This window comes from Aythya fuligula, chromosome 26, assembly GCF_009819795.1.
Source record: "Aythya fuligula isolate bAytFul2 chromosome 26, bAytFul2.pri, whole genome shotgun sequence".
In the NCBI taxonomy this organism is placed as follows: Eukaryota; Metazoa; Chordata; class Aves; order Anseriformes; family Anatidae; genus Aythya; species Aythya fuligula.
In genome coordinates this window covers 1,825,181-1,853,133 of record NC_045584.1, presented here as the reverse complement: position 1 = coordinate 1,853,133, position 27,953 = coordinate 1,825,181, and the positions used below count along the sequence as shown (strand labels likewise).

General features: G+C 53.8%; 3 protein-coding genes across 4 annotated transcripts; 1 reads left to right on the top strand and 2 right to left on the bottom strand.

The window, feature by feature from the left end:
- Positions 1 to 211: 211 nt before the first annotated feature.
- JUND (JunD proto-oncogene, AP-1 transcription factor subunit) lies at positions 212 to 1,698 on the bottom strand. Its single transcript, XM_032203607.1, has one exon. The coding sequence runs from the start codon at positions 1,638 to 1,640 to the stop codon at positions 606 to 608; it is 1,035 nt and encodes a 344-aa protein (XP_032059498.1). The 5' UTR covers positions 1,641 to 1,698; the 3' UTR covers positions 212 to 605.
- Positions 1,699 to 4,753: 3,055 nt separating this feature from the next.
- LSM4 (LSM4 homolog, U6 small nuclear RNA and mRNA degradation associated) lies at positions 4,754 to 10,995 on the bottom strand. The gene is made up of 5 exons (XM_032203882.1): positions 10,948 to 10,995; positions 10,678 to 10,719; positions 10,465 to 10,563; positions 8,133 to 8,316; positions 4,754 to 5,901 (listed from the first exon to the last, which is right to left on the bottom strand). The coding sequence occupies exons 1-5, from the start codon at positions 10,948 to 10,950 to the stop codon at positions 5,813 to 5,815; spliced, it is 417 nt and encodes a 138-aa protein (XP_032059773.1). The 5' UTR covers positions 10,951 to 10,995; the 3' UTR covers positions 4,754 to 5,812.
- Positions 10,996 to 11,434: 439 nt separating this feature from the next.
- PGPEP1 (pyroglutamyl-peptidase I) lies at positions 11,435 to 27,438 on the top strand. Of its 2 annotated transcripts, XM_032203545.1 has the most exons (5): positions 11,435 to 11,489; positions 14,565 to 14,617; positions 20,148 to 20,264; positions 20,800 to 21,032; positions 21,375 to 27,438. In XM_032203545.1, exons 1-5 carry the CDS (start codon positions 11,456 to 11,458, stop codon positions 21,565 to 21,567), a joined length of 630 nt encoding a protein of 209 aa, XP_032059436.1. In that variant the 5' UTR covers positions 11,435 to 11,455; the 3' UTR covers positions 21,568 to 27,438. The 2 variants fall into 2 exon arrangements, with proteins under 2 accessions (XP_032059436.1, XP_032059437.1); XM_032203546.1 differs by lacking the exons at positions 11,435 to 11,489; positions 14,565 to 14,617 and adding an exon at positions 14,641 to 14,759.
- Positions 27,439 to 27,953: the final 515 nt, after the last annotated feature.

The following is a 27,953-nucleotide window of genomic DNA, read 5'->3' as shown; positions in this document are numbered from 1 at the left end:
TTTTTTCCCCCCCTTACAGCCCCACGTCCCCCCCCCCCCCGCCCCAAGATGGCAGCCGGCCGCGCCGCTTCCTGCCCGCGCCGTCCCTCCCTCGCCTCCCTCCCGCTGCCCAAACTCCACCACCACCACCCCCAGAAACCCCCAAAATCCCCATTTTTCCCCCCAAAAACAACCCTTCCCCCATGAGGCGAAGCAGACAGCGAGAGGCAGCTCCGGCGCCGAGCTTTACTGGGGCCTCCTTGGAATGTGGCGGACGCGGGGCCCGCGGCGGGGCCGAGGCCTCAACGGGGGCGAACCGGGGACCCCCCCCCGCCATCAGTCCTCGCCCCGGTACCGATCCGAGGCCCCCCCATTCAGTTCTCTCGGGTTTTGGTTAATTTTTTTTTTTTTTCTTTAAAGAAAACGGGGCACACCCCCCGGAGCCCCTCAAAAGTCCGTGCGGGGACTCCTCAGTCCGTCGGTCCCCTCAGTCCATGGCGGGGTGTCCCCCCCCTCCTCTCTGTCCCCCAGCTTCTCCCCCACTTTCTCAGTCCGTGGGGGTCCCGGTAGGGTCCCGGTAGGGTCCTGGGGGTGTCCCCGGTGTCCGTGCCCGCGTTGGCCGGGGCTCAATAGGCCGGCACCTGGTGCTGGTGCTGGGGCAGGAGCTGGCAGCCGCTGTTGACGTGGCTGAGCACCTTCTGCTTGAGCTGTGCCACCTGCTCGCGGAGCAGGCTGGCGGTGGAGGCCAGCTCGGTGTTCTGGCTCTTGAGGCTCTTCACCTTCTCCTCCAGGCGCGAGATGCGCTCCAGCTTCCTCTTGCGGCACTTGGAGGCGGCGATGCGGTTCCTCAGCCGCTTCCGCTCCGCCTTGATGCGCTCCTGCGTGTCCATGTCGATGGGAGACAGCGGCGGGCTCTCGCCGAAGCTCGGCACCTCGGGCACGATCTGCGGCTCGTCCTTCAGCGGTGGAGGAGGAGGTGGTGGAGGCGGCAGCCGGGGCGGCGGGGCCGCGAACGGGCCGGGCTCGGCGGCGTAGCTGACGGCCGGGTAGCTGCTGAGGTTGGCGTACACCGGGGGCTCCGGGGCTAGGCCGGCGGTGGGCAGCTCGCCGGCTCCTCCGCCGCCACCGCCGCCGCCGCCGCCGCCGCCACCCGCCGCCACCGCCGCTCCCCCGGCGGATCCGGTGCCGCCGCCGCCGCCGCCGCCCAGCTGGTTCTGCTTGTGCAAGTCCTCCAAGGCCTTGACGAAACCCTCGGCGAACTCCTGCTCCTCCGAGGCGGCCGCTTTGGGGTAGAGGAACTGCCCACTGGTCGGCGTGGTGGTCACCAGCCCGTTGGACTGGATGATGAGCCGCTCCAGCTCGGGGGACGCCAGCTTCAGCAGCCCCAGCTCGGCCGAGCCCAGCAGCCCGGTGGATGGGGCATCGCCTGCACCCGCCGTGCTCGCCGCCGTCGCCGCCGCCGCCGCCGTGGCCGCCGTGGCTCCCGGTGCTTTGAGCGCCGCCGCCACCTGCTCGGGCAGCGGCAGGCCGAGGGCGTCCTTCTTCATCATGCTGCCGCCGGGGAAGGGCAGGAGGAGGCCGCTGCTGCCGGAGGAGGACGGGGCGAAGCCGCTGCCGAGGCCGCTCAGCAACACATCATCATGGTAGAAGGGTGTTTCCATCCTCCTCCCCCGCCCGGCTGCGGGGGAACGGGGCGGGGGGGGGAAAAAAAAAATATTAAAAAAATTTAAAAATAAAAAAAAATTAAAAAAAAGTGGTGGGGGAGGGGGGGGGGTCGCGGATCGATGCTCGGGGTCGGGGAGGGGGGGAAGGGAGGGCGGGGGAGGCGCCGGGGGCACCGGCCGCGGCCCCGCTGCTCCGCGCGCGCACACACGCGTCTGGCGCCGCCGCGGCCCCCGCGCCGCTTTATATACGCGGCGCCGCCGCGGTGACCTCACCGCGCCGCGCCCTGATTGGCTGCAGATGACGTTTTCGCCCGCCCTCATTTGCATGCGGGGAGGCGTGGCCTCCTCCCTCCCCTTCCCCCCTTCTCCCTCCCTCCCTCCCTTTTCCTTTCCCGCCCCGGGGAGGCGGGGCCACGCCCACTCCTGGGCCCCCGCCGTTGCCATGGCGACCGGCGGGAACACGGCAACAACAGCGCGGGGGCCCCTGGGATGACGTCATGGCGGGGCGCGCGGCGGCGGGGGAGGGGTCACGTGGGCCGCGGCGCGCGCGCGCCCCGCCGGGATTCCCGGGCACAAAGGGAGGGGGCGGGGCCAGCACCGGCCACGCCCCCTCCCCGGTGCCCCCCCCGGTGCCCTCCCCACCCCCCCCCACCCCCCTCCGTCCCCCCCCCCGTGCACCGTGGGCGTCCCGGTGGGCCCAAAGCACCCCCCCCACAGCCCCCTCCCGGTACCGGTATCCGGTACCCGCCCCCCCCCCCAATCCGTTCCCCGGTTTCGCAGCGAGGCGGCGGGGAAGGGGTTAAGCGGCGGCGGCCCCGCGCGTCACGGCCCGGCCGGGCCCGCGGGCGGCTGAGGGGGCGGGTGACGTCAGCAGTGACGTCACCGAGCCGCGGGGGGAGGAGGAGGAGGAGGAGGAACGGGGAGGGGGGAAGGGGGGGGAGGAATTAACGGGGAGGCGGCGGGGACCCCCCCGGGACACACGGCACGGGGCAGGGGCAAGCCCCGGTACCCCCCCACATACACATATACCCCGCTAAGTAACCCCCTCCCCGGTAATTAACCCCCCCTCCGGTAATTACACCCCCTCCCGGTAATTAACACCCCCCCCCTCTCCCGGTAATTAACCCCCAACAGGCCCCGGCCCCACCGGGACGAAGCCGGGCCCCGTTTCCACCCCCATCGTTACCGGGGCACGGCCCCGACCCCAAACCCTCCTGGCCCTGGTCCCAAACCCAGTCCCAAACCCCAAAATCCCCCTCCAGGGCCTTTACCCGGTCTTTACCGGGGCCCCCGGTGCCGTCCCCGGCCCCAAACGCCCCCACTGTGTCCTCAAGCCTCCCCTCACCCCATTTTCCCTACAATTTGCCCCAAATCTGTTATGGTTTCTACGCCAGCACCTCGTCACCCCATCACCGGCCCCGTGACGACCCATCGGGGTCGGCCACCCATGGGGTGCCGCTGCCCCTCTCGTCCCACGGGGTTGAACCCCAAAACGGGGGCACCGGGGGCTCGGGATTTGTCCCCTGGGGACGGCACCGGGAACGGAGCCGGGACACCGAGAACCCTATAAAGAAAAAAAAAAAACAACAAAAAACAAAAACCAGGACCCCATTGGGACCGTGCTGCCCCTGGGGGCTCGGAACAATCGAAAACAAGAGGAAAAAAAAATAAAAAGAAAAAAAAAAAGGGTAAAAAAAAAAGTAAAAAAAAATAAAAAGGGAAAAAAAATAAAAAGGGGAAAAAAATAAAAAGGGAAAAAAATAAAAAGGGAAAAAAATAAAAAGGGTAAAAAAAAATTAAAAAAGGGTAAAAAAAAAATAAAAAAAAAAGGTAAAAAAAAAAGAAAAAAAAGGTAAAAAAAATTAAAAAGGGGTAAAAAAAATATAAAAAAGGGTAAAAAAAAAAAAAAAAAAAGGGTGTTTAAAAAGGAAAAAGCGAGGAGGAGGAGGGCCTGGTGCGTATTTTTAGGCGCTTAGCGCAGCCCTGAGGTATTTGGGCAGCCCCTCCCTCCCTCCCTCCCTCCCTCCGGCTGCTCGGGGCCGGTTCCCGGTGCTGCACCGGGGCTGAGTCACGGCCCCGCCGCCGAACCGGGGACCGGGGGAATTTGGGGAGCGGGATGGGGCCGGGTTGGGGTTGTGGGGTGGCTGCCGGGAGCCCCGGAGGTTTTTCAAGCCCTGCTGTTGTTTTCGTCTGGCTCCTGGTTTAGTTTTTCAGCCCCTTGTTGTGGGGGCAGGAGCAGAGCTGTGGGGGTTGAGACGGGGCTTTTTTGGGGCAGAAAAGGGGTTTTGAGGGGTTTGCCTGAAGGTTTGCTCCTCTCACAAGGAGCCCCCTCCACCCCAGCCCCAAATATTCCCCCAGAGATAGAACAAGGCAGCGGGGGGGGAGCGAGGAAGGAAGGCTGCGAGGCCTGTGGGTGCAATTAGCGAGCAGAATTAACGAGCTCGGGGTTTCTCCGGGAGATAAGGAGCACTCGGAGGGCTCTACCCAGAGATCCCATTGTCCTTTAGGGTTTTATCTGGCCCCAGCAGCCCTAAAACCCAGACGGCCCCGTGCTCGTTTCCTTTTTTTTTTTTTTTTCACCGGGGCAGCTGCGGCGCTGCGGGGTTTCTGCGGGGGGAGGCTGAGGCTGGGAAGGGAAAATCTGACACAGGGCCCGGCCCTCGGTCAAACACCACAGCGGGGTTTGCTCCGGGAGGGTTTTTTTTTGGGGGGAGGACACGCGTGGCCCCCTCCCGCCACCCGGGGTTTGCCGCTTGGCAGGAGCTGGGGACGCGGATCCAGCCCTGACGCTGCCACTACCAAAAAAAAAAAGCAGCGAGGAGGGCACGCAGCTGGTAAAAAGCAAGGTTTTAGCCCCAAATCCTCGGGTGTTTATTGACACGAGGGCTGGGGCAGCGAGGGGGGAGGAAGGCGTTTGCCACAGGTCGCTTTATTCCTACTCACCCCCTGCGCCCGGGTTTTAGGAACGTTTTAAAAAAAATAAGTCTCTGTAAAAGCACGTTCTCGACTCGTTTCTCTCTTCCCAGCAGCGGCGATGGCAGCGAGCAGGCTTCAACGGGGAAATCGGTTGTAGGAAACCAAAAAAAAAATATCACAAAACCAAGGAACTGTTCAGAGTTCCAATATCTTCTGCTTTTACCCTAAAATGACACGATTTCATTCACCAGGGAGGTTCAGGCAAGGCTTAAAACCTCTTTCTTCCCCCCCTCCCCCCCTGTGCTCCCCCACAGGCTTTCAGTTCAGATCAGGCAGAACATTTTGGGGCGCAACCTGTGGGTTGGAAGAAAAAAAATCAGACTTCAGGACGTCGTGTCACTGGCACAGGGGGAAAGAAACGGCCAGCTCGGTTGCTTTTCAAGAAAACAACACCAAAAAAATGTTTAGGAGTAAGGGGCACACCAGCCTTCCCCGAGGAAACACAGAAAAGCCTTTCCTTTAAAGGAAATCTCTAATCTGGAGTCAAATTAGGAAGATGCTAATTGGGAAACCCTCGCTCATCACAGAGCTCTGGGGGAAACAACCCTTCAAGGCGTTCACCCCAGGTTCTCCTTTTGGAGAGAGCCAGAAGTGACCGGCCAGGAACAGGGGATAAGGAGGTGGCTTCAAGGTCTGTTCCGTTCAAAATAACCCCAACCAAACCTTTAGGACTACTCAGGTAGAGACACAATATCCTCAAGTTCAGTGTTTTCAAACCAAAACGCCTGCGGCTGTTACAAACGCAACAAATTTCCAAAGCTTCAAGTATAAAAAAAAAAAGAAAAAAAAGAAAAAAAAACACAAAAACCCTAACACAAACAATCCGGAAAGCGTTCGCCTCGGTTCTTACACCACTTACACCCGATTTGCTTGGAAATTACACCTGGTGACCCTGACAAATTAAACAGCGCTTCCACTCTCCGGAGAGGGCACGAAGTTAAGTCCTTCACCGTGAATTTTTTGTTTTTTTCTTTCTTTTTGGCCGTTTCCAATCGCAGATTTGCTGGCTAGAAAGGGAAGAACCCCGCCGTCCCCCGGTTAAATCAAGAGGGGCTTCCGAACTACATGATTGGGGCAGGTTTCGCCCGGCGGAGGGGCAGAACCAGAACATTTTTGAAGGCGTGGCGATCCTGAAGTGTGATCGAACCCAAGAGCATCGCGGCACCGTCCCTGGGCAGGGCGCAGGCAGCCCCTCACTGCTTCGCCGCCTGCCTGCCCGGCTTTTTTTCCTGCTGGCCTCTTCCACTGCCTGGTATCCCTCGGCCACGGCCACCAAAGACACCTGCGGGACAAAAAGCAAGAGCAGAGGCACCAGAATATCAGTGTAAGCCAGTAACACCTCCCAGAGCTTTACAGCTCTTTAAATTCTCCCAAATACATGCGCATTTTCTTGTCTTTGCAGCAGCAGAGGTGGGACCTGTGGATTTTTCCCTTGCCAGTCCCAGACCCTGTACTCATCCGGCCCAAAAACTTCCCCTCAGCAGCGAGCTCAGCGATTCTCCTCTGGTGTTTTACCATGCCCTCTGGCTAGCTGTGCTAGCATCACGAATTCACCTCTTTTATCACCTTTTTTTTTATTTTTTAAGTCCCCTTTTTCTCACCCTCACGCTCCCCTCTTTGGAAAAACCCAACCAAAGGAAGAGAGAGGAGGTTTTAAATTCAACATTTTTTTTTTTTGCAGCTCCCCAAGAGCTGCAAAACCAAACCCGCAGCAACAAAGAGGGGGGAGAGTCCCAGCTCGAAGGCTGCTTGGCCACACACCAGAAGAGGTTCACCCTGCTCTGTCCCCTCCTTGCTCTGCAGGAGGCGATCCCCCAGCCCGCAGAGGGAACTGGACGTGCAGCAGAGCCACTTTGGCCTGGGAGCGACGAAGGGGCCGTGGAGCTGCCCTGCCAGCACCCTCTGTGCAAAAACTGGAGCCCAAGGGAGGCTCGGCGCAGGCAGGACTCGCTGCAGAGCTCTGCTTGCTCAGCCGAGACATGCCTGAACCAGAGGGGGGAAAAATGCTTCGAACCCCGCAGTCCTTTGGAAGCAGCCGGAGCCCTGCGAGCATCCCGAGCAAAGAGCACAGCTCCTGAACTCGGCGAGGCAAGGAGTAAAAAAAGAAGGATTACCAGTGGCAGAGACAATAATCCTTTCAACCGCGCGCACAGTTATAGCTTTACTTCTGCCTGCTGGCCTCCCAACAAAATTGTCCTGCCTATTTTTTTTTTTTTTTTCTTTCCTTCATGTCTCGGTAATGAGAGCCAACCCTTTTAGCTAATTAGCAAATGCCAAAGCTTCCCTTTAAAATATTCCATCAGCGAATTTCAGCTGCACATCAAAACAGGGGGGGAACTCCACCTCCAAACACCGCTCGGGCCGGCTCTCCACAAGGTGGATATTTCCACAGCACGGGCGGGAGAGAAAAGACTTCAGCTAAAATGTTTATCCAAGCTAACCCCGGCCAAAAAGCTGCTGCGCCAAGCGCTCTGGACACCGAGCGGGGAAGGAGGAAAAATAAAAAGGCCCCTTCAGATTTGTAAAGGTCACCGCTGAGCGCTCGGAGCTTTTTGGGAGGCGGCAGAGATGGCAGGGTTTTTCCTCCAGAAGTCCCTGCGAGCCGGAGACGTTCCTTGGGGTGGCGTGATGGCCCCAGGTACCTCCCAGCCGTCCCGCCGGGATTCCTCGCATAGCCCGCACGCAGACAGCTCGTTAAGGGCGCCTGCCTCAGTCCCCAGGGCTCTTTTTACAGCCCGGATTCCCTCTTTTGGTCAGGGGAGGAAGCCCACGCGGGGTTTTGAGCTCCTGCTGCGGGCTGATCCCGCAGCGAGGAACCCCGGGGCTGAGCGAGGAGAGCGCAGGGCGAGCGGCAGGGCCGTGAGCAGGACGGTGCTGGGAGAGGGTGAGACATCCCCCAGCCGTGTGAAGTGGGGCAGGGGAGGAGGAGCTGGTGCCCTGACCTATTTCTGCCTCCTTGGCAGCCTCCCCTCGTAGCAGAGGCACCGATTGTTCACCTGGAGCAGGAGGAGCACAAACCCGCAGCTCTCTACGTTAAAAAAAAAAACACAATAACAAGCAAAAAAACACAAAGCAACAGGTCGGAAGACCCAAAGTCCCATTACACGGGGAGAAAAGGTGGTTTTTAGCACGGAGATGGGCACAGAAGTGTCTGTTTTCCAGCAGGACAGCCTCTTGTTTCCCTCCCAGCTTCGCTACGCCAGGAGACACCCAGAGTTTGGTGGGGCCGCGTTCTGCAGCAAGCCAGGAGGGGCACAAACAGTCAAATTCGGAGCCTCTCTTAATTAAGCTCCTGCCCAACCCAGTAACGAGGAAGGCACAGCCCTGGCACGTCTCCCTGCGCTGGGATCTCGCACGGGAGCCGCCCCAGCCTCCCGCAGCCCAACAGCTCCGGGGTGAGAGCCGAGGAGCCGCGGCCCTGGGAGGCGAAACGGGGTAGCAGGGACCCAAATCTGCCCCAAGTCTGCCCCAAATCTCCCCTTTTTGTGACCCAAAAAGGAGCAGGATCGTTACCTCGCCCGGCGCCGCCCACCCCGCGGCCCTTCTGCTGCTTCTGCTGCTGCATCCCGCCGCGGCCTCGGCCCTTGGACACCACCTCCTCCTTCACCATGTCGATGATCTCGTCGGGGATGCGGAGGTATTTGATGGTGCTGCCCCGGATGTAGCACTCCGGCATCCTCCAGAATTTGTCACCATCCTGTCAGGGAGCAAGGCTTTAGGTTGGGAACGAGGCCGGGTGCTTTTTTCTGGGACATTTTTCGGTGTTTCAACGTTTCCGTCCCTTCCGAGGAGCGCGACGGCTCCACTGGTATTTCCCAAGCCCTAATTAGCCACTAAATTGGTTTCCCCTCTCTGACCCTACGGAGCTGGAGGGGCACGGAGGGCACCCAGCCCTGAACCAAAAGGGGTTTCGATTCCACCCCGGCCCGTAACACCCACAGAAAACGAAGGAAGAAGAGGGAAGGGAATTGAAAGCGGGGCCGGGGAGGGGAACGTGCGAAGTTCCACACAAACACTGCGAGGAACCACCTCGGGGCAGGTCCAGCAGAGGAAGATTTCTTCTGCAGAAGCCCCAGCTGGGAGTCACCTCGCTATTTCACGTCGCCGGGGCGGGGAGCTGAGAGGCCAGGCAGCATCCAGAGCCAGCTGGGCGTGGGGCGGGTGCCCACCAGATGCACAGGAACCGCGGCCGTGGAAAATAAGGAGCTTATGACAGCCAAAATTTAAAAAAAAGTCCAAAAAAAAGTCCAAAAAAAAAAAAAAAAAAGGGCTCCGGGAGCCAAGTGACTGAGCAGCCGTGTTTTGCTCGAGGCGGTTTCAGGACGTGGCCCACCAGGACCTGCCCCCACTGCGTGTCAGGCGCAGCTGTGGGGACTTTTGGGGGCTGAACCCCAAAGCTGCTGCTTGGGGTAACCAGGAGGGGGTTTGGGGCCTCGTGCGGCCGGCTCTGCCCCGCAGGAGAGCTCCAACCCGGCTCTCCTCGAGCAGCAGGGGCAGACAAGGCGTCCCAGAGGAGCGTGCTACCCAGGAACGCCTCGTTTCACCTCTCGGGATCGTCCCCCCACGGCTCCAGAGTTATTTGGGGCAGCCCTGCGTGTGCGGGCAAGCCCTGGGAGCGCGCGAAGACGAGGAGGAGAGGAACAAAACGGCCTCCTCCAGCCAGGCACCCGGCAAACCCCACCCTGCCGCGGATCCTCCGGGCTGAGCCTTGGCTCCCGCTGCGGGAAGGGATCGAGCCAGGGCCCCGGCTTCCTCGTTCCGGCCTCCTCCACGGGTAAACAACAGCCCGTGGGGATGGGGAGGCCGCCAGGCCCCGCTCCGTGCCATCTAGCGGCCGGTCCCCACCGCTGCTGCCCTGGATGTGCCTCCCAGCAGGCTCCCAGCAGGGATTTGGAGGCGTTTTGGGGGTGGGAGGGAGCTGTAGGGCCCTCGGGAGGGTGAAAGGATGAGGGATTGGTCTTCTGTAAGGGAGGACAAAGCTGCTCTTCGAGGAAGCAGCAGGAGGGGACAGAATTGTGGGGTCTCTGAGCATGAATAAGGCTCTGTCACCTCCTCCTGCAAAGCCTGGAGAGAAACGCGTTCCTATTTGCCCTGCCCTATGTTCAGGGGGATCCACAATGTCCTAAAAGCTGCTGCTTTGTGCTGAAAGTCCCCCTCAAACCTTTCCTCGGCCATATTCATGCACAAACACATCTCTGAGCCCCAGCAGAACCGGGCAACAGCTTCGTGCTGCGGGCACAGCAGGCAGCGAAAGCTTTGCAGGGAGATTTTCTGCAGAATCCGGGTTTCTCTGCCCATTTTTACCCAAAACCCCTGCAGTTCCGAGGCAGGGGGAGCGCAGCCAGGCTTCCCAACAGCGCGCAGCCGGGGCAGGGACAAGCCCAGACACTTTGGGGCTGAGGTCAAAGCCCAGCCGAGATCCCAATCTGCCGGAGCACCTCTGGCCACGGGCAAAAGTACCAGACGGCGCCCACGGCGGGCCAACGCCACGCCGCTGCCACCGTTTGATGTGGGGAGCGGGTTAAGAAGAGCCAGAGCTGGGAGCAGAGGGCGCAGACGGAGCCCTGGCGCTTTGAGGATCCGCCTGGGCTCAGCGAGAGGCTCCTCACCGGGGGGGGCTGCACGTTACAGGACGCCCCCCCCCGCTGCCTCCATCCCGGTTTTTCGGTGTCTCCTCACTTACCTCACGCACGTTGTTTCGTTCTGCTCACTGAGAACCGCACTCAGACCAAAGCCACGCTGCCAGGGGAGCCGAAAACGCACCGAGCCCCAGCCGGGACGGCCCAAAAACGGGACCGGGGCTCGGTCACCCCCCCCCCCGTGCTCACCGGGGTCGGGCCCTTACCCGGGAGGTGCAGATGACCTCGCGCAGGTTGATGTTCATCCAGTTGTCGCAGCTCACCAGGTGCCCGTTGTAGGTCTCGCCGTTCTTCAGCTCCACCAGCTGGAAACACGAACGGTGGTCACGGGACGGGGCGGGAGGGAACCGGGCCGGGCATCAGCGGGCCCGGGGTGGGGGTGGGGGTAACGGGGGAGCGGGGCCGGGCCCGGTACTCACCATGGGGTGGTTCTGAGCCGTCTTCAGCAGCGACAGGGGCAGCTGTGAGGGGGAGAAACGGGAGGAGAGGCCTCAGGCACCGCCGGGACACCGGAACCGGGGCCCAGAGACCGGAACCGGGGCCCAGAGACCGGAACCGGGACCCAAAGACCGGAACCGGGGCTGTGGTACCGGGAGGGCGATGCCGGTACCGGGACCGCGGTTCTGAGGCCCCGACCAGGCCCCGATCCCCCCCCCAGCCCCCTCAGGGCCCCCCCTCCCCGCCCTCACCATCGTGCCGGAGCCGCCACCGCGCCGGCCGCCGCCGCTCAAACCGCCCCCGGCCCCGCTCGGAGCCAATCAGCGCGCGGCACGGCCCCGGCGGGACCAATCAACGCGCGGCGCGGCCCCGGCGGGACCAATCAGCGCGCGGCCGTCAAGCAGCGCGGTGACTCCCCTCCGCGCTTTCACGACAGTGTCGCGAAGACGGCAAGAAGCGGCGGCGGCGGCGCCCCCGAGCGGCGGGGCCGGGCCCGGGCCCGTTCCGGTTGTAACGGGAGGGGGCGAACCGGGGGGGGCTCCGGGGGGCACCGCGCTGAGGCGGCCCCGGCGTGGGAAGAGGCGTGGAGGGGGCGCTGTGTGCCCACAGGGGGGCGCTCTAGCCGGGTGGGCGGAGCCAACTCGCCAACTCTATGGTCTCGGGTGGGGGGCGCTCTAGGCGGGGGGGCGGGGCCAACTCTATGGCCGGGCGGGGCCGCGCGCTCAGAGCGGGGCGGGCGCGCGCCGGGGGCGAGGCGCGATGGAGAGGCCGCGGAGGGCGGTGGTGGTCACCGGTACGGGGGGGGGGGGGGAGGAAAAAGGGGCTGGGGGGGGAATTGGGGGGGGTGTGGGGGGACCTGGGGGGACCTGGGGGGTGTGGGGCAGGGCTGGGAGGGGGGTGGGGGAGGCGGGGGTGGGGGTTTGGGGGGGGTTTGGGGGTGGAAATGGGGAGAAATGGGGGAAAATGGGGGGAGAAGGGGGTGTGGGGGGGCTGGGGGGGGCTTGTGGGGGTTGTGGGGGGGTTGGGGTTCATGGGGGGTGATGGGGGTATGGGGTTTGGGGGGTGTGGGGGGGAGTTAAGGGGGTTAGGGGGTGGTACTGGGGGAGTAGGGGGTGATTTGGGGGGGGTACGGAGTGGTTTGAGGGGGCGTGGGGTGATTTGGGGGGGTACAGGGGGATGCTGGGGGGTGTAAAGTGGGTTTGGGGGGGATACGGAGTGATATGGGTGGGGGTACGGAGTGATATGGGGGGTTATAGGGTGGTTGGGGGGGTACAAAGTGATCTGGGGGGGGTTCAGGGTGATCCGGGGGGGCTGCGGAGTGATCTGGGGGGGTATGGAGTAATATGGGGGGTTACAGAATGGTCTGGGGGGTGGACGGAGTGATCTGGAGGCGGTTCAGGATGATTTGGGGGGTTATGGAGTGATCCGGGGGGAGTACAGGGCGATGCTGGGGGGTACGAAGTGGTCTGGGGGGAGTACGGGGTGATTCTGGAGGGGTATGAAGTGATCTGGGGGGGTACAGAGGGATGCAGGCGGTGATGTTGGGGGGTACAGAGGGATGCAGGCGGTGATGTTGGGGGGCACAGAGTGGTTTGGGAGGGGTAGGGAGTGATCCAGGAGGGGTACGGGGCAGTGCTGGGGGGGTACAAGTTGGTGTTGGGGGGGGCACGGAGTGATCTGGGGGGGCAGGGGGTGATGCTGAGAGCAGTACAGGGTGAGCTGGGGGGTACGGAGTGAGCTGGGGGGCGACGCTCAGGGGTTATGGAGTAATTGGGGGATTATAGGGTCATGCTGGGGGGTTATAGGGTAATGCTGGGGGGTTACAGGGCGATACTCAGCAGCTTCCCCACGTTTGGGTGAGCCCTGGGAGGGCCAGGGGTGCTCTGGGGATGGGGGAGCTGCGGTGGGTGGGGGTGCCAGAAGCTGGGGACCCCCCCCAAATCCCCAGTCTCCCTCCCCCCAAGGCTTTGCTGAGCAGGAAAAGAGCAAAACTGGGGGGCTCGCCGACCCCAAAGGGGTACAAAGGCAGCTTGGTGTGTGGGGCAGGCTGTCCTGTGCCAAACGGGGACCTCGGGGGGGGCTGATGCTCCCCATGCAGCTGAACCTGAGGCCATTTGAATGTTGGGGGGGGGATAACTGGAGGCCAAAATCCCTGCCGAGAGCAGGTGGCAGCTCCTGGTGCTCGGCGGTGACTAAACAGAAAAGAGGCGTCGCCGAGATCCCCTCCTGCTGCCGGCAGTGCCTCTTCTCGCCCTTTTTTCCCCCGTTTTTTTTGGGGGGGGAAGTCCGCTTCCGAAGCGCGGCCCTTATCTCGTGAGGGCTGCCCGTGGCCGTTCGTCACCGCCGGCACGCCGAGTTCCCCTTCGGGTACGGTCAGAGGATCGCTGCTATTTCCGTGCCGGTTCCTTTTTCGAGCCCTTTAGGGAGATAATCCCATAAAGCTCTCGCCGCTAACGAGCCCGGGAGGGCCCTAATGCGGTCGCGGGAGTGCTCCTGGAGTTTGGTGCTGCCGAAAAGTTGCTCATCTTCTGCGCAAAGCAAACCCGGGGAGGGATCTGCACGGGGGATGAGTCAGGAGCCAAAGTCCTGCGGGGGGTCTGTGCCAGCAGAACGAGGGGGCTGCGTTCCTACAGGCAGGCACCTGTAGGATTTCAGCCTCACGGCACGCTTTGTGGCTGCGACGGCTAAAAAGGGATGCTCATTTTTATGTTTCTCGGAAGGAGGTGAGGATTTCTTTAGGGGTGAAACGTAAGGAGGCCGTGATGGTTTCCAGAAAGCCGCGTAAGTCATCGCTGACTTGTGGGAGCATCTGAGAAGTCGTCTCGTTATTCAGCTTGCTGGCAGCTGTAGGTTATCCTGATAACAGCGGGGGTTTGCTCGTGGGAAACACGCCGCTGTTTGATCTCGTGGACTCCTTCAGGAGGTTTATTTGGGGGAGAAATAAACCCAAATACACCGTGGCTCGGTTCTAATGTTCCCATCCAAGTGGAGCACCCACGCCGTGCACGTCCCTCACATCATCCTGAGCGATGTGACCCCGACCTTCCCCTGCTGTTGGTAGCAAACAGCCCGCTTCCATTAACGTGTCACGTAATATTTGTGGTCCCTCTCCGGTCCCCTCACGAGTTAGCCAAAATCTCTGCCCCTAATTGCATGAGGCTCCTGGGGTAGCTCCGACGTCCTCAATCAAGGCACGGTGCCATCGCGCCCAGATAAACGCCTAACCTTTGTGTGCTTGCTCAGGGAAAGATGTGATGGATTACTCGTTAACCCTGGGTTACTCATTAGGAAATGCAGATGGGGTGAGTAAGGGTTTTTACAGCGCTATCGTAACCTTTGCTGCCCCGTGGACGTGGGTTGTCAGCACCGTTGGGGTTAGTTCCTCTAGAGACCGATCCACGGAGATTTTGGTGAAGGCTCAAAGCAAGGAAGAAATACTCCAGGCAGGCTCGTCGATGGTTGTGGAAGCATCTGGTGCGGGCTGTTACGAGCAGGATTAGAAAATCCAATAAAGAGTCTCATTCCGTGACATCAGTCAACGCATCTGCTAGTAGCAAGTTTTTCCCTAACCTGGTAAAGAAGGAAAAAAATCCACTTCCCCGGTGTCTGCTGGGGAAAAAAGGAGATTTTTTTTGGTTTTGAGGCAAGCTCTCGTTCTCCTTTGTTGTAAGATGTGTAGTTAAACGTTGCTGTGAAGGTCTCTGGTAGGTAGTTAGGAAGTGAATGAGGAATATAAGGTGAATAAGGAATATATAGTGAATAATTGGGTATTTTAAGTGGGTTTCCTCTCAAAATACATAAAACATAAAAGCACAGACCACTTTGCAACTGAGCCAAACGTGTAAGAATGCCTTTTATTCTGTTTCAGGGTTTGGGCCGTTCGGAGAGCACGCTGTTAACGCCAGTTGGGTTGCAGTCCAGGTAACGCTCTAACTTCCTTCGGGGAAAGTTCAGTCAGCCCCGTGCCGATCACCGACCCGCACAGATTTCAGCCCGCAGCTCTTTTGTACCTTGCCTTCCCCGTTTCTCAGCTGAGACCAGCTCGCTCCAGATGGCCAGCTGGGTAATGTTTTATTCGCTTCTCAGAAAACAGCCCCTTAGCTAGCAGAACTTAATGAGATGGAGTTAATATAGCTAAGGCAAGTAAGGGATTCCTGGGCCAACTCCCCAGATTTGAGAGATGGCGAGTGGGGCAGGGAGCGGGGAATCTTGCTCTGCTGCTTCGTGTGCTGCAGAGAATTCAAAATAAAGAAAGCAAGCTAAATGAATTCTTGTTTTCCTCCCAGCTGTAGCTTGAAATCTGGGTGAACTGGTTAACCTTTAAGCTATTTCATCTGTAACGAGACTTGCACGTGGTAACCTTGCGGAGTTGTCAAACACGGGTTGGAATTTTGGGACTGACTCCAAAGGGAGCCTCCACTGCTGCCCGCTCTCCCTTTGGCTCCTTTCGGGGCAGCCTGCTGGGCTGTGGTGGGTGAAGCAGGAGGCGTGCGGGTGCTCAGGGAACACACTGAGGGTGCTCTGGGAGCACACAAAACAGCAGCAGGCGTTGCAGGGCTGGCTCCTGCTCGCTGGAGATGCAGTGTGAGAAGTGCTCGTGAAGCATCGCCGCTTGAGCAGGTCGTAGCGTGCTTTAACACAGCCACCTTATGCCACTTGTAGAGCTGCGTGAACATATGTGACATATGTTCATCTAAAGAACACGCTGATGTACTCCCAAACAAGGCAGGAAGAAGAAATCCAACTCTTGCTAGGTGCCCTGCTGAACTAAGGAATTAAGGGTGCTTTGTAGTAGGCTGTTAAAGCATTAGCCTCGGACAGCGCTGTCACATTATCCCAATTCCTCCTTATTTGTCACTTCTGGATGTGGTTTATGACAAAGCTACTGGGAATTCAAGGGTACCTTTTAGTACAGTTGCCCAGGGAATTAAATCTATTTTTCTCCCCAACACATCTCTCTTCCCTTCACAGCTCTGAGATTAATATCTTCTTTAGAATGCTTTTAAATTAAATCACAAACTCTAATCAATTACAGGCAACTAATGTCCAGATGTCTAATGTGTTGCCTGGTATGAGAAGCCGAAACCTTTGGCTCCAGGAGCCCTTTGGAGCTGAATTTATTTGAGTTAGGGTTTGCTCAGGCTGAGTTTGGGGAAAAACGCAAGCTGTGTTATGGAAAAAAAATTGCACGTTGGTGGAATTTAGTAGCAAGGCTAATTGGCTTGGTTTGTTCTTATTTGTGTAATGCCAGCTATTGTAAACAAGCTACTTTTATGCTGGAGAAGATCCACAAAGGGGTATTGTGCTTCTGGGACAGGAAGAGTAGTGGGTGTTGTGATGTTGCTTACAAAAACAGACCTAATGTATAATTTGTGTAAGGAGAAGCGGGCTGTCATCCCTTCAGCCCAGCAGCTCGAGGCATTGCTGATAGAGGAAGTCACCGTGTGTGTTTTAAATTCATTTTACGGGCTCGGGGCTGCTTTGAGAACGTAAAACTACAACTGGCCGCGCGCGTTAGGGCCGATCTTCCCCCGACTTGAACAGCTTGTGTTGGCTTCTGGCTCCAAACACCGACTTTCAGGCGGTGGGGAGGATTTGCCTTTCCTTACCCCCGTCTCAGCCCGGAGAGGCCCAGACAAAAAGGAACAGCATGTCTTTGAGCACATGCAAGTTGGGCATTGTGCAAGTTTCAGACGGGGGACTTCATGGAGCTGAGTGGACACAAAGGCGTGTCTGAGTTTCTGAGTCCCAGACGGTGTGATCTGCATCTTAATAGAAGAAAAATCAATTAAACAATCTTTGTAAATCCTTCCTAGCTTTAGGGCTAAGCTAGTTCTGGTTTATTACATCTTTTATTATCCTGCATCCCGAGGATAAAATCCTCTGCTTTTCTTCCCGGTCTTCCTTCGGGTTTTATTTGTGCGGTGTGACTTTTCCCTCAGACTGTGGTGTATTTCTTGTATCGATGCTTGTTCGTGAAAATAAATGATTTTTACACATGATTAGCACATAGGGTATCTTAAATAGTCGTGGAAGCAAATGCTAAGATTAAAAGTTCGGGTGTTTTTATGCTTGGGAGAGAGAGAGGGGGACAGTAACTTCTCGCTGCTTTCTCATCTGAGGCCGGCAGTAAAAACACTTTGTGGCTTACAAAACACAGGTTTGCCATTCCATGTTTCCATCTATTTAACATTTCCTCCGAGGCTTTTTTTTCAGTTGCTTGTGGGGGGGAGACCTTTCTATAAGAAGAAGCAGAGGAAAAATGGGATTTTGGCTCAGGGCAACCCGTGGCCTGCAGGCCCGGGCGCGCCTCATGGAGGAGGCCCCGGTGCGCCCCATGGCGCCCGCCAGGCCTCGGCTTCTCCCCGTTAGAAGCGTGTCTGGCAGGGCTGGGGGCCGAGGAGGGAGGTCAGGGTGCGTTTTGGCCTTACGGAGCACAATCGCTGTCAGGGTGTCTAGACAGACCTGATAAGGATATTAAAGGCTGACAAAGGAGCCCATTGTGGAGGGGTCAGGGAATCGGTCAAACGCGTTCGTTTTTCTCTGTTTGTCAGGTACACAAGGCTGCGGATAATAAGTTGTCTGGGGGCCAGAGTACATCTTTATTATGGAATGGAAGTGCGTTTGGTTAAAGGCAAGCTGTGGGTTTGTAAAGCTGCGTTTGACGTGCCTGCCTTTGGGGAAGGGGCTGCTCGGCGTCACAGCCCGAGGTCTCTTGCGGGCGAGCAGCCGGCAGAGCTCGCAGCTCCCAGCTTCGTCTTTAGAAGCTGCTTCACGCTCTTCAGAGAAGTGATGATGAATTCCTACCAATTAACGCTCTGGAGCTTTTCCTAAAGAGACTGGCTCGTATTTGAATACTCTAATTTGTAAACTACTTACTTCATTAACGCGCCGCATAAAACAGCTAACGTTTTGAAGGCGGGTTTGTGTAAAGAAGATGTGATGAAACATCACTTAGCATCCATCTCTGGTAATGAATGTCTGTGTGTGCCAGACGCTAATCAATACAGCAAGCCTTTAATATCAGCCTTGCCCTCGGAGCAAGTGATTTATCACGGTTGTTGCTCATATCTGCTGGTCCGTGAAAGTCTTACCCTTTCTTTTTCTGCGTGTTTGAGTTATCTTAAATCTTGTTACGCTGACCGTGGTGTCTGTACAAGTGTGAAAAGTGTTGCTTTTTTTTCCCCCCTCAGAACCCCAGTAAAGAAATAGATGCTGATAACTACAGAGAAAAAAAAAAAACTTACTAAGATAATGCTCATGTTTAGATAGAACAACGGAGGAGGTAAAATAATAATGTAGGAGTCAAAAAAAAACCAGCCTCTGTTTTCAACTCCTCTCCTTTAAAATTCTTCTCACTTAAAGACAGTTGAGGCCCAACTAAATATAAGATTTGGAATTCAGTAGTAAGCTTCATTGAAAACAGCTTATCTGCACTTCTTAGCCTGAAGTTGGCGAGTATAAATCTCCACGCACAGGAAAATAAAGAAAGAACTGCATGAAAGCGCAGCTCTTGGCTCTGATCACTAGATCAGAACCCGAAATGGAGATAATTTAATCATTCAAGAATATTTTAAAATGCCCTTTGATACTTTGATGTCTCCTTACGTTGCTGTTTTCACTTCAGATCCATGAAAACAACTACAGTGGTACGTGGATGTGAGAGTGCCAGGTTCTTTTCATGCCGTGCCTGCAGCTCCTTTGATGCTAATACAAGTAATCATTCTGAGCTTTTGTCATGAGTAAGATTCAGTTTTTCTAACTGACACGTTGCAGAGGAGAATAGCACAGGAAGACGAGCTTTTGCTGCGTATCAGCTTGTGAAAAGCTGGAGTTGGTACTTGTAACTGCAACGTGGGCCTGGCTGCAGAGAGATGCAGGAGCACCGATCCCCCGACTTCAGAGGGAAGGATGCTCTTGTGGTTTCTGTGCAGAGGAGACAGCTGTGGGAGGACTCAGAGATGGCTTTATCGGTCTTGAAAAGCATCTGGAGAATTTTTCAGAGTGCCAAAAATGTTGGCTTCATCAGAGAGAAACATGATCCGCATTAGATGCTGGTGGATCTCATTAAACGTGGTGGCTGAAGTCACTTCAGGCACTGGAAGCAAGCCTGGTGGTTCAGAGCCGAGCCGACGGCTCTGTTTGAGAACGTTTCTATTCAGAGGTTTCAGACCGTGTGGTTATGTCGTTTCCTTGAGTTCTTGAAAGTTTGGGTTTCTAACTGAAGCTTTGCTGGTGAGACTGGAGCGAGCTGAAACAGAGACCAGAGAAGAGCAAGGCAGCAGTGTCCAGGACCTCGCGCTGTATTTAGAGGGAGCTTGGAGTGCAGGTTGGGAACACTGGGGAAAAGAAAGAGCTTTCTTCTTCCTTCTTCCCTCTGCCTTCCTGTTTTAAAGGGAGTCTGTGCAAAGTATTTAAGTGACGCTCTGTGTTTTAAAAGGTTTAATGGGAATTGGCAAAGTTTGCTGCCTGGATATTAGGGCTATTTTCAGGGCGTGTTTTTAGTTAATGTTATAGAGGGAGAAATAATTTCCTGCATTAGTTGAATCACCAAAATGGTAGCAGTTCAAATGGCAAAATTAAGCACGATATATTAGGTATAGGTAGAGCTAGCAAAGGAAACCTGGTTTATATTTTGGGAACAGCCTGCATTGTATTCCAGATTCTGCCAAAATAAAGTAAAACAAATATGTTGAAGAGGGCATGCCAATGTTGCTGCAGTCTCCCATACGAGGACTGTTAGCTAATATTTGTAGAGACGCTCAGACACAGAATAAATAAGGGTGGGAGTGAGCTGTTATCTGTTTTTGTGGAAACAAACATGAATTTGCTCTTCAGGCCAGCAGCCCTGCGAGATAACAAATCAGGCTATGAATATATTCCTCTCAATTCTGCTTCTTCTATATAATATCCAGTTCTTTCACGAAGTGAATATGACTATATACTTCTAAAAATATTGAAGCCATTCTTTTTTTGTAGCGTGGGAGTTGCTGATAACTATTGTCAGTTAAATGTTGATTTCTGAGTTATACACACATCAGAGCAAAACAAACGGTCCTGTCGGTGCCGACTGTTGGCACAGGTGGGGAGATGCCTTTGTTGTTCCCAGTTCTGTTTTTTTTTTCTTTCCTTTTTGCTGCTCCTTCTATCTTAACCGTCAAAAGACCCTCTCTTTGAGGCAGTGTAGGAGGGTATGAGACAGAAAACCAGACTGGAATAGTAGTGCTGCTCTTTTTTCCCCTCACCATAGCTTTGGGAAGGAGCAGTTCCCACCTCGTGGATGCTCAGGATGCCTTGCTGTTTGTAGGGTTCGTACAGCCCATGGTGTAAGGTCCTGTTTGGCCCTCACTCTGCCATTAAACCCAGCAGAAGCGTATCCTCTGCCGAACTTATGTCTGACCATCTTGTTTTGTTCTTTTTTTTTTCTTTTTTAATTTCCATATGTTCCTAGGAACTGGAGAAGCTTGGGCTGCGAGATGACGTAGATCTGCACGTCTACGAAGTCCCAGTTGAATACCAGACAGTGCAAAGACTAATTCCTGCGTTATGGAAAAAGCACAGTCCACAAGTGAGTGAGTAAATGGAGGAGGAGAAAAGGCAGAGTAAATGGCTGACATCTGGCATCCTCACAGCAGCGAGCATAACGTGAAGTCACGTTTTAGCGTGTGTTTGGTTTTGTAGTCCTTTGCTAGATTTTTTTCCTCTTTTTTTTTTCGTGAGAACGTGTGAATTTGTAGAATTTTATGGCTCAGAATAAAGTGTTCCAATTAATGGGAGCAGGCAGTGTGAAGAGGCCGCTGTAAAGGGCTGTCTAGACAGCTCCCAGTCGGTCTGTGCCCCCTCGGCTGTTCCGGCCGTGGGCCTGGCCATGAATGTGCCAATGCTCATTTTGCCCCAAGTTAATTAGAAGTTAGGCCAGGAAGGTTCAAAACAAGAATCGTTCAGTGCTGGGCCCACAAGTTTGTTGATAAATTGTCTTGGTAGTGTGATACCCACACAAGGATTCAGGTGACGGCTCCACCGGCGTTTAACTGGGAATAGCGGGCTGTGATTCTCCATCCTTTGTGCTTTGCTTTGTCTAACTCGTTTCTGTCCTCCTGTAGCTGGTGGTTCACGTGGGTGTCTCGGGTATGGCCACCACCGTCACCCTGGAGAAGTGTGGCCATAACGTGGGCTACAAAGGCTTGGACAACTGCCGCTTCTGCCCGGGCTCTCAGTGCTGCGTAGAAGGTGGCCCGGAGTGCATCGATTCCATCATTGACATGGACACGGTTTGCAAGAGAGTCTCAGCACTGGGGCTGGACGTCACGGTCACTATATCGAAGGATGCTGGCAGGTACGGGATGGCAGTGATGGATGGGGAAAAGAGATTCGTAGCGCCGTGCTTCTTCCCTCCGTGCTCAGTCACGAGGCCCCCACGCTTTGTACGCTTCTAACAGGGCTGGCAGCACTGTCTGTTCTTCTGCAGTCACACAGTTGTGATGGGAAACACTGAGATTTTTACTTTTTGTTGTCCCGGCTGAGATTAAAGCAATTACGGACTCGCTACACCTGGCTCGCATCACGCTTTTTATTGCAGGATGTTGCTGCAATGCTGAACGATAAGGACACAGGTTGTCCTGTCCTGCAGTTTGCATGCCATATTTGTTGCTAAATCAGCTCTGTTTTTATATTTCAGGTACCTCTGTGACTTCACTTACTACACTTCCTTGTACCAGAGCCGTGGGAGGTCAGCTTTTGTTCATGTGCCTCCTCTGGGAAAACCATACACTGCAGAACAGCTGGGTCGGGCCCTACAGGCTATCATAGAAGAAATGCTTGATGTTTTGGAGCATTCGGAAGACAAAATCAATTGTCAGCATGAACACTGAAAGGGGGCAGAAGCTCTCCTAGTATTGCACTTCCAAAACTTCCCCTGCTACAGACGTACTGGGGAAAACGGTCTGAAACGTACAGAACGAGAATTGGAGACCTCAAAAAATGAAAATTCCACTTCTAGAAATTGACGTTTTTTTTTGTCAAATGTGCACATTTCAGCCTAGGCGACGAAGGATTCGAGATCTCTTCTTTAAAACACCTGCGACTACTCATTCCTGAAGTGTGTGTGCGCGCTGTGCTTTATCCAGAGCTTGTCTGTTGGTCAAGTGACAGCTCCCGACCAGTCTCATGCTGTGCAGAGGGAAAGTTTCCCACCTGGACTCGGCGTTCAGGTGCAGGGAATTGATAACTCCATCCTCTAATGACTAGTTCTTAAGTCGAAAGCTTTGCTTTCATTTTGCTTTGTTTTTTTTTTCCCTCTTTGGCCTGAATTATAGGTTCTGATGTGAGAGTATAACTGAGGATGGCAGGAGTGGAGTGGGTTTGCCTGTTGTAAAACAGTTTGTTGGAGCTGAGGAGTCTTCAAAATTGCTTTTGAAATTGAAAGCGCATTCTAGTTGCTGATCTCTCACCCCGCTTCTCCAAGTATTAGTCGGGTCCTCGTTAATGTGCTGGTTAACTGCTAGCTGCAGATAGCAGGGGGGTGGTTTGGGCTCCTTTTGTTGCAGGAGATCGCTGTTTTAGATACCGTACGAACCTACCTTGCGCCAAATACTTCCAAATGTCTTTTTTATTAGGCTCTCGATGCCACCTTCCTCACTCAAATCAACCATATACCTCCTGTACAAAACACATTGTTTCATATGTGTATAAAGCAAATCATTAGCGGTTAAATAGCTTTGCTAAAGGCCACTTTCTCCACAGGAGATCTTTATCGTAGACTCTTGGTGCTAGCTGTTATTTTTAAGGTGAAGGCTGACTAATTTATAACTTCCTTAGCTATGAACTTTCGTTCTCGTTAAAGGTTAGGCAAAGAGTAATGTTTAACTTAAATTCTGCGTTGCCACCTTGATTTATTATAGGCATAAATATGCTAACGTGTGGATTCAGAGACATTCTGCCAAATGAGATCTTCTAAAATCCTAAACCTCCTCCCCCTGTCTGGGAGCCAGAGGCAGTGATTTGAGAACCAGGAATGCTGCTTAGGGTGAGTGTTCCCGGCTGTTTGTTAGTGCCCCCCTCCCAATGGGAGGGTACGAAGCACTGCTTCTGGTGGGGGCTTTCCCAGGAATTCCCTTGGGAAAGCGTACCTGCAGGTTCTGAGCAGGACTTTAAACGTTTCTGACACTTGTCGTGTGGGTTTGGTTCCAAATTACAAGACTCCAGTGAAGGACAGGTGACGTTAGGTGGGAACAGACCCCAAACTGGTCGTTGATGGCCAGCAGGTCTTATCAAGGAGCCATTTAAATGAAGAGGTCTGTGATTTGATTCTAATGCTATTACAAATATATATAAATATATATATATATAAAGCAGCTTTTTGAAATGTTGTAGAATATCCTTATTTTAATTTTTCTAATTATGAATGATTCTGCTATAGTATCTCTCAGTGAGAGCTGCCACTAACGTGCTGTTTTCCAGTAGAAGTCTAGTGATGACAGAGGAAATGCCACTTCTCCTCGTAAGCCTTGCGCAAGGGCGAAGACTTCTGCAGTTGCAGTGACTTTGCCAAGGGGATCTGGGTATGAAGATGTTTGGTTTACCGAGGAAATTCCCTCTGTACTTAGTGTACAGGCTGTCCTGATCAAAAGAGTTTGCCTTCAAAGTAAATGTTCTCTTTTGCATTCGAATACGAAGTAGCACTTGTCAGATCGTCGGCAGGCAGGCAGGCTTTCTGATTAGTAATTTATTATATTTAATATTTTGTTTAAATATTCGTGATTTGACACGGTTTTGCAAATAGTTGAGCTACTTATCCCCTTGTAGAGTTCTTCCTTTATCTGCTAAGAAGTTCTTTGTCTTCGGTGTATCCTAGCTGCTAAACTTTTAAGAGATTCATGTACCTGGCTACGTTCAGCGATCGATTTAAGTCATTTTCAGTGTTGCTATTTAATTTCCGTGTGACGTAGTCGCGGATGAAAGGGGAGTGGGAGACCTGCGGGGTTGAAGTGGACACAGGACCTGCAGCATTTGTGTGTCGAGGCAGGAGGGATGATGCAGATCCCTGCCTGGCCTCGAGCTCTGTCCACAAGCAGAGTCCAGGCGTCCCCTGTGTTTCAGCAGGTTCCTGCTGCTCGTTCAGGCTTCCTTTGGGGCTGCCTGGGACATCCCTGACGGGAGCACGGCGCAGTTCACCCGGGGATGCTCGTGGTGGGTTTGAGGAAGCTCCAAAACGCACCAGCAGGGAAGGCAGCGGCTGCTTTTGGGGATGTGGCTCTGCAAATTAGCTTAATCAGCCCTTGGAGTATTTCCTGCTCAGCGTCTGCCCTCTTCCCAGAAGTGTCTCGGGTCCTCTCAGGGGGGAAAGCCTTGAGCTGGCTTCTGCGACTTGTGTTTGTCCGAGGCCTGCAGTAGCTGACCTGCTACGTGCCACTGTGGACATCTCCTTTTCAGAAATCCTTCGAGCATTCCTTGCAGCCTTTCCTCGTAACCCGTTTTCGTGAGGCTCCCCCGTGGCCGGGTTCTTAGAAAGCATAATTTATTTTATAATCTTCTGGCTTTTTGAGAAGTAGTCCTCAGAGATCGTGTGTGTAAGGGGTGTCTTGGTGGTAGAGAGATTTTGTATAGTGAAACTTTTTAATGCCATTAAGCTAATTTTATTTAATCTGACCTAAATTAAGTAATTTTTTTTTTGAAAGCTTTTTGTTAAATCCATTAATTCTTGCCACTTTTCGTATAGGTGCGTATTTTCTTTGGAAGTATCACATAAAAATGGATGCAGAGCTTCAAAGAGCTGATGCTTTGTGTACTGCTTACTGTCTGCTTTCTCTTCCAGATCATCAATAAATAGAATTTGCTAATTTGCACTGACTGGGAGACCTGTTGCCGACTACAAAAAGCTTTTGTGCTAGTGAGTAAGCGTAGGAAGTTCAGGTTTAGTGTTAATTACAGTGCCTGCAATTTATAACATGTGAAAGCTGATGAAGTTTTTAGGGTCCTGTGACTGCAGAATTGTCTCTGGTGATGCACGTCACTGAGGAACGGGGGTGAGAATATTTTGTGTTAAGAGAGAATTGGGGAGGTTCCAATGTATCGGGTCTGATGTCATTTTATCTGCTTGCCAACAGCGTGGAGTAGGAATTGGCTCGTGTGTTGGTGAGGTTTGGTGATGACAATTTAATTGTTTCAGTTCTTAAATGCTGTGGAGGACTTTGAGGAGCTCCAGATACCCGGATACTCCTTTGTCGCTTGGTGATGTGATGTCAGGAGATTCTTCCTTTGAATTAAACGCGGTAATCTCTTTTATGAGACACAGCAAAACCAGAAAAAAAAAATAATCCTGTGAACTTGAAAGCTTCTTTGCCTTGTGGGGATGTGACTGAAGGCAAACACAGAAGCTGTTCGTATTTTTGGGGCACCTCTGTGCCAAAACCCATAGGAATCCCACGAAGGAGTTCGCGCTTATTTGGAGTATTCCCCAATCTGATTGCCTCCTCTTAAACGTGGTGGAAGTGGGAAGGGATGAAAAGGTCATGAGGATGGTTAGAGGTGTTGAGAGTGGTTGGGACATGATGCAGCCGAGGGCTGCTGAGCTCGGAGTCCCTCGCGGAGGGACCTGACTGAGGCCGTTCAGAGGTTTAGGGCTTGATGAACGCTAGCTTGCTCTGCTTTCACCCCAAAGACGAGGCGTCCAGAGTAAATGTAGCAGGAATGCTGACTCCTGGCAGAAATGGGGAAGGCGTTTGGTCTGCAGGCAGCCCCGCATCGTGCTGCAGCACTGGGAGCACTGGGACGGCCGCGCTGAACCGGCTCCATCTTGCGGGGTTGCGCCGAAATGCGTGGTAAGTCGGGTAGGAAACTGACCTCGTGTTTACTCACCTAGGCTTAGATGTAGCATCCAAACTCTGTGCGTCTCTCCTGCTGTTGTGCAGGCAATATTTAACCTCCCAGTGCCTCGGTCGGCTGGCAAAAGGGGATTTGTTGCGGGCCGCTCGCGGCGTGCCGGGAACGAGGGCCCGAGAGCTTCCAGGCCTGCAGACTCCCAGCTGGACAGCACAGACTCCCCGTGTCGCTGTTCCTGTTAACGAGAAGTCTGAAAAAGTTAGAATTACTGAAATTTCTCCCGGTACTCACATAATCTTCGTTTAAGTGTGATATTTTGTTGACCTCGTGTGCGGCCTTTCCTAGGCAGTGGAGGGAAGGAGTGGCAGGAGGCGCTGCTCAGAAGCAAAAGGAGGAAAACCTGTGGGTGAGTTCAGCTGCTGATCCCCTGCTAACACGAGAGCCTGAAGCAGTTGTTACGATCTGACCGTGTTATTCCATGGTTTAATTAGTCGTGACTTGTGCATCTTCTTTAAATTACAGCGTGCTTCTAAATCTAACCACGCGGTCTGTGCTCAGACACCGAGCTGCTCTAAAAATGAGCGGTGGTATTTGGACTGGAAACCAGGACGTTTTAGGTGTAGGCAGTACACTGGTGTGGCGGTGTTTTTAATTCTGACTTTCAGATTTCATCCTGCAGTGCTGACGTTAGAATTATTGCCAATTTTTTTGTACTCCTAGAGCGTATTTCCACCAAGTAACCTCATTCCTGTTGTCTACTTGCTTCGATATGCTATCCAATAATAATATTTTGATGAGAAATTTCAGAGTTGCAGAGGCTTTTTACAAATGTTTTTTGTTGGCTTGGATAAAATACCCCTAGTTGCTACTGTAAGTACCCGTCTTAAAATAACGTAGGTGGATTTGTCCTTTTTTGCACCAGAAACCCCAATGTTTTGTGGTATAAAGTGCACTTTTTCTTAAAACTTGTCTTCATGTCTGATTAGTGTCTTACGTGACCGAAGTGAGATTCTGCTGACCAAAGCAGAAACAAAGCTGAGGATGTCGTTAATTCTTCTTTGTATTAATTAAAACCCGAGATCTGCTTCTGGTCCGTCTGCTTTAAGACAAAGTAGAGAACAAAATGCCTCCCCGTAGATAGGAATTAAATATAGGAAATGAAACTATACACTGCCCTTAAATGAAACTCCGTGCTACTGAAGTACACGTTCAGGTTTTTATATTGCACCAGCTTCTTAAATTGCAAATGTTTACTTTGATTAAACAGGGAGTGCCTTGTCCTGTGCTGGGCTCACTTTTGGGAAGCAGAGTGGTGGCGATGGGGACGGATGAGCCTTTTGCACATGGGGTGGGTGGAACGACTGGGCTTTCATCACGGGGAGAAGCTGCTGAGCTCGCTCAGCACCCCCTTTACCCACGTATGCTCTTCAGAACCTGCACTGAATCGAGCTCCAGGTTTTCAGAAACGCGCTCAGACGTGAGAAATTATAAAAATCAGAGTATTTGCTACTTAGTTGGTTAGCTTGGCCAAATCCTTTGAGGTCGTTCTGTCCGTTCTTCGAGGTGACACATTTCTGGGCTCGGATGTGCATGTTCCAGCATCACTCCACCTTTCGGGTCCTCCTTTCGGGTCCTCCTCTCGTTACTCGTGGTGAACCACGCGGTGTCTGTCCGGGTATCTCAGGTGTTGCCAATCTCATGCTCATCAGGGCTCTTGGAGCTACAATTAGGAATCCGTCGGGGCTTCTGTTTTTCTCAGTGTGTTCTTGCAGTGCCTTGTAAACCCAAACAATCTCGTGTGTCACAAAAGGGCTGTGTAATAAAGAACCCGTAACAGATTTTCGGCTTGCTATGACTAGACTGGACTTTGTAACTGAAAATTTAAACTGATGTTTCAAAGTAAATAAAGAGTTTAACTCTGACTGGTGGTCTTCTTGAACAGTCTGTGGTCGGTGTGTGCTGTTGGAGGTGAGTCCCTGGGCTGCTTGGATCTCCTGCCCTGCCCTTTATCTTGCTGGTTTGTTATAAATTGGTTCAGAATGGTGTCTGTCGCTCTGTTACGTTCTGCGATCTGATCCAGAGACAAAATTTACCTCGAGGTACAAAGGAAGAACATAGATAAAGCCAGAATACACGGAGTGTTGCACCGAGATACCACTTAGGAAAATATTGTTCAAACTTGCTGATAGTTAGATACAGAGGCCCGGGGATTGTCCTCCCCTGACTTGATGAAGACTCTTGAAAGTAACGCAGCAGCACGGTTTGTTCCTGAAGAGCCAGAAATTTGGGGAAGCAAAAGTCACTTAAGGCATTCCTTTGCAAGCTTGAAACTTACCCGTTTCACTAAGAATTCCTGGAGGCAGCGCTGAAGAGATCTGATGAACAACCCCCTTTGTGCTTCTCTCCCACCAGTCCTGCTCAGATTTTTGTTTTGTTT

Excerpts from the sequence above, each read along its gene's own strand:
- JUND (XM_032203607.1), bottom strand. The coding sequence starts at position 1,640 with ATGGAAACACCCTTCTACCATGATGATGTGTTGCTGAGCGGCCTCGGC.
- LSM4 (XM_032203882.1), bottom strand. Across the intron at positions 10,564-10,677 it reads CGGCTCAGAACCACCCCATG|CTGGTGGAGCTGAAGAACGG; the intron begins GTGAGTACCGGG and ends TCGTGTTTCCAG. Across the intron at positions 5,902-8,132 it reads GGTGGGCGGCGCCGGGCGAG|GTGTCTTTGGTGGCCGTGGC; the intron begins GTAACGATCCTG and ends TTTGTCCCGCAG.
- PGPEP1 (XM_032203545.1), top strand. The coding sequence starts at position 11,456 with ATGGAGAGGCCGCGGAGGGCGGTGGTGGTCACCG. Across the intron at positions 11,490-14,564 it reads GAGGGCGGTGGTGGTCACCG|GGTTTGGGCCGTTCGGAGAG; the intron begins GTACGGGGGGGG and ends ATTCTGTTTCAG. Across the intron at positions 21,033-21,374 it reads ATATCGAAGGATGCTGGCAG|GTACCTCTGTGACTTCACTT; the intron begins GTACGGGATGGC and ends TTTATATTTCAG.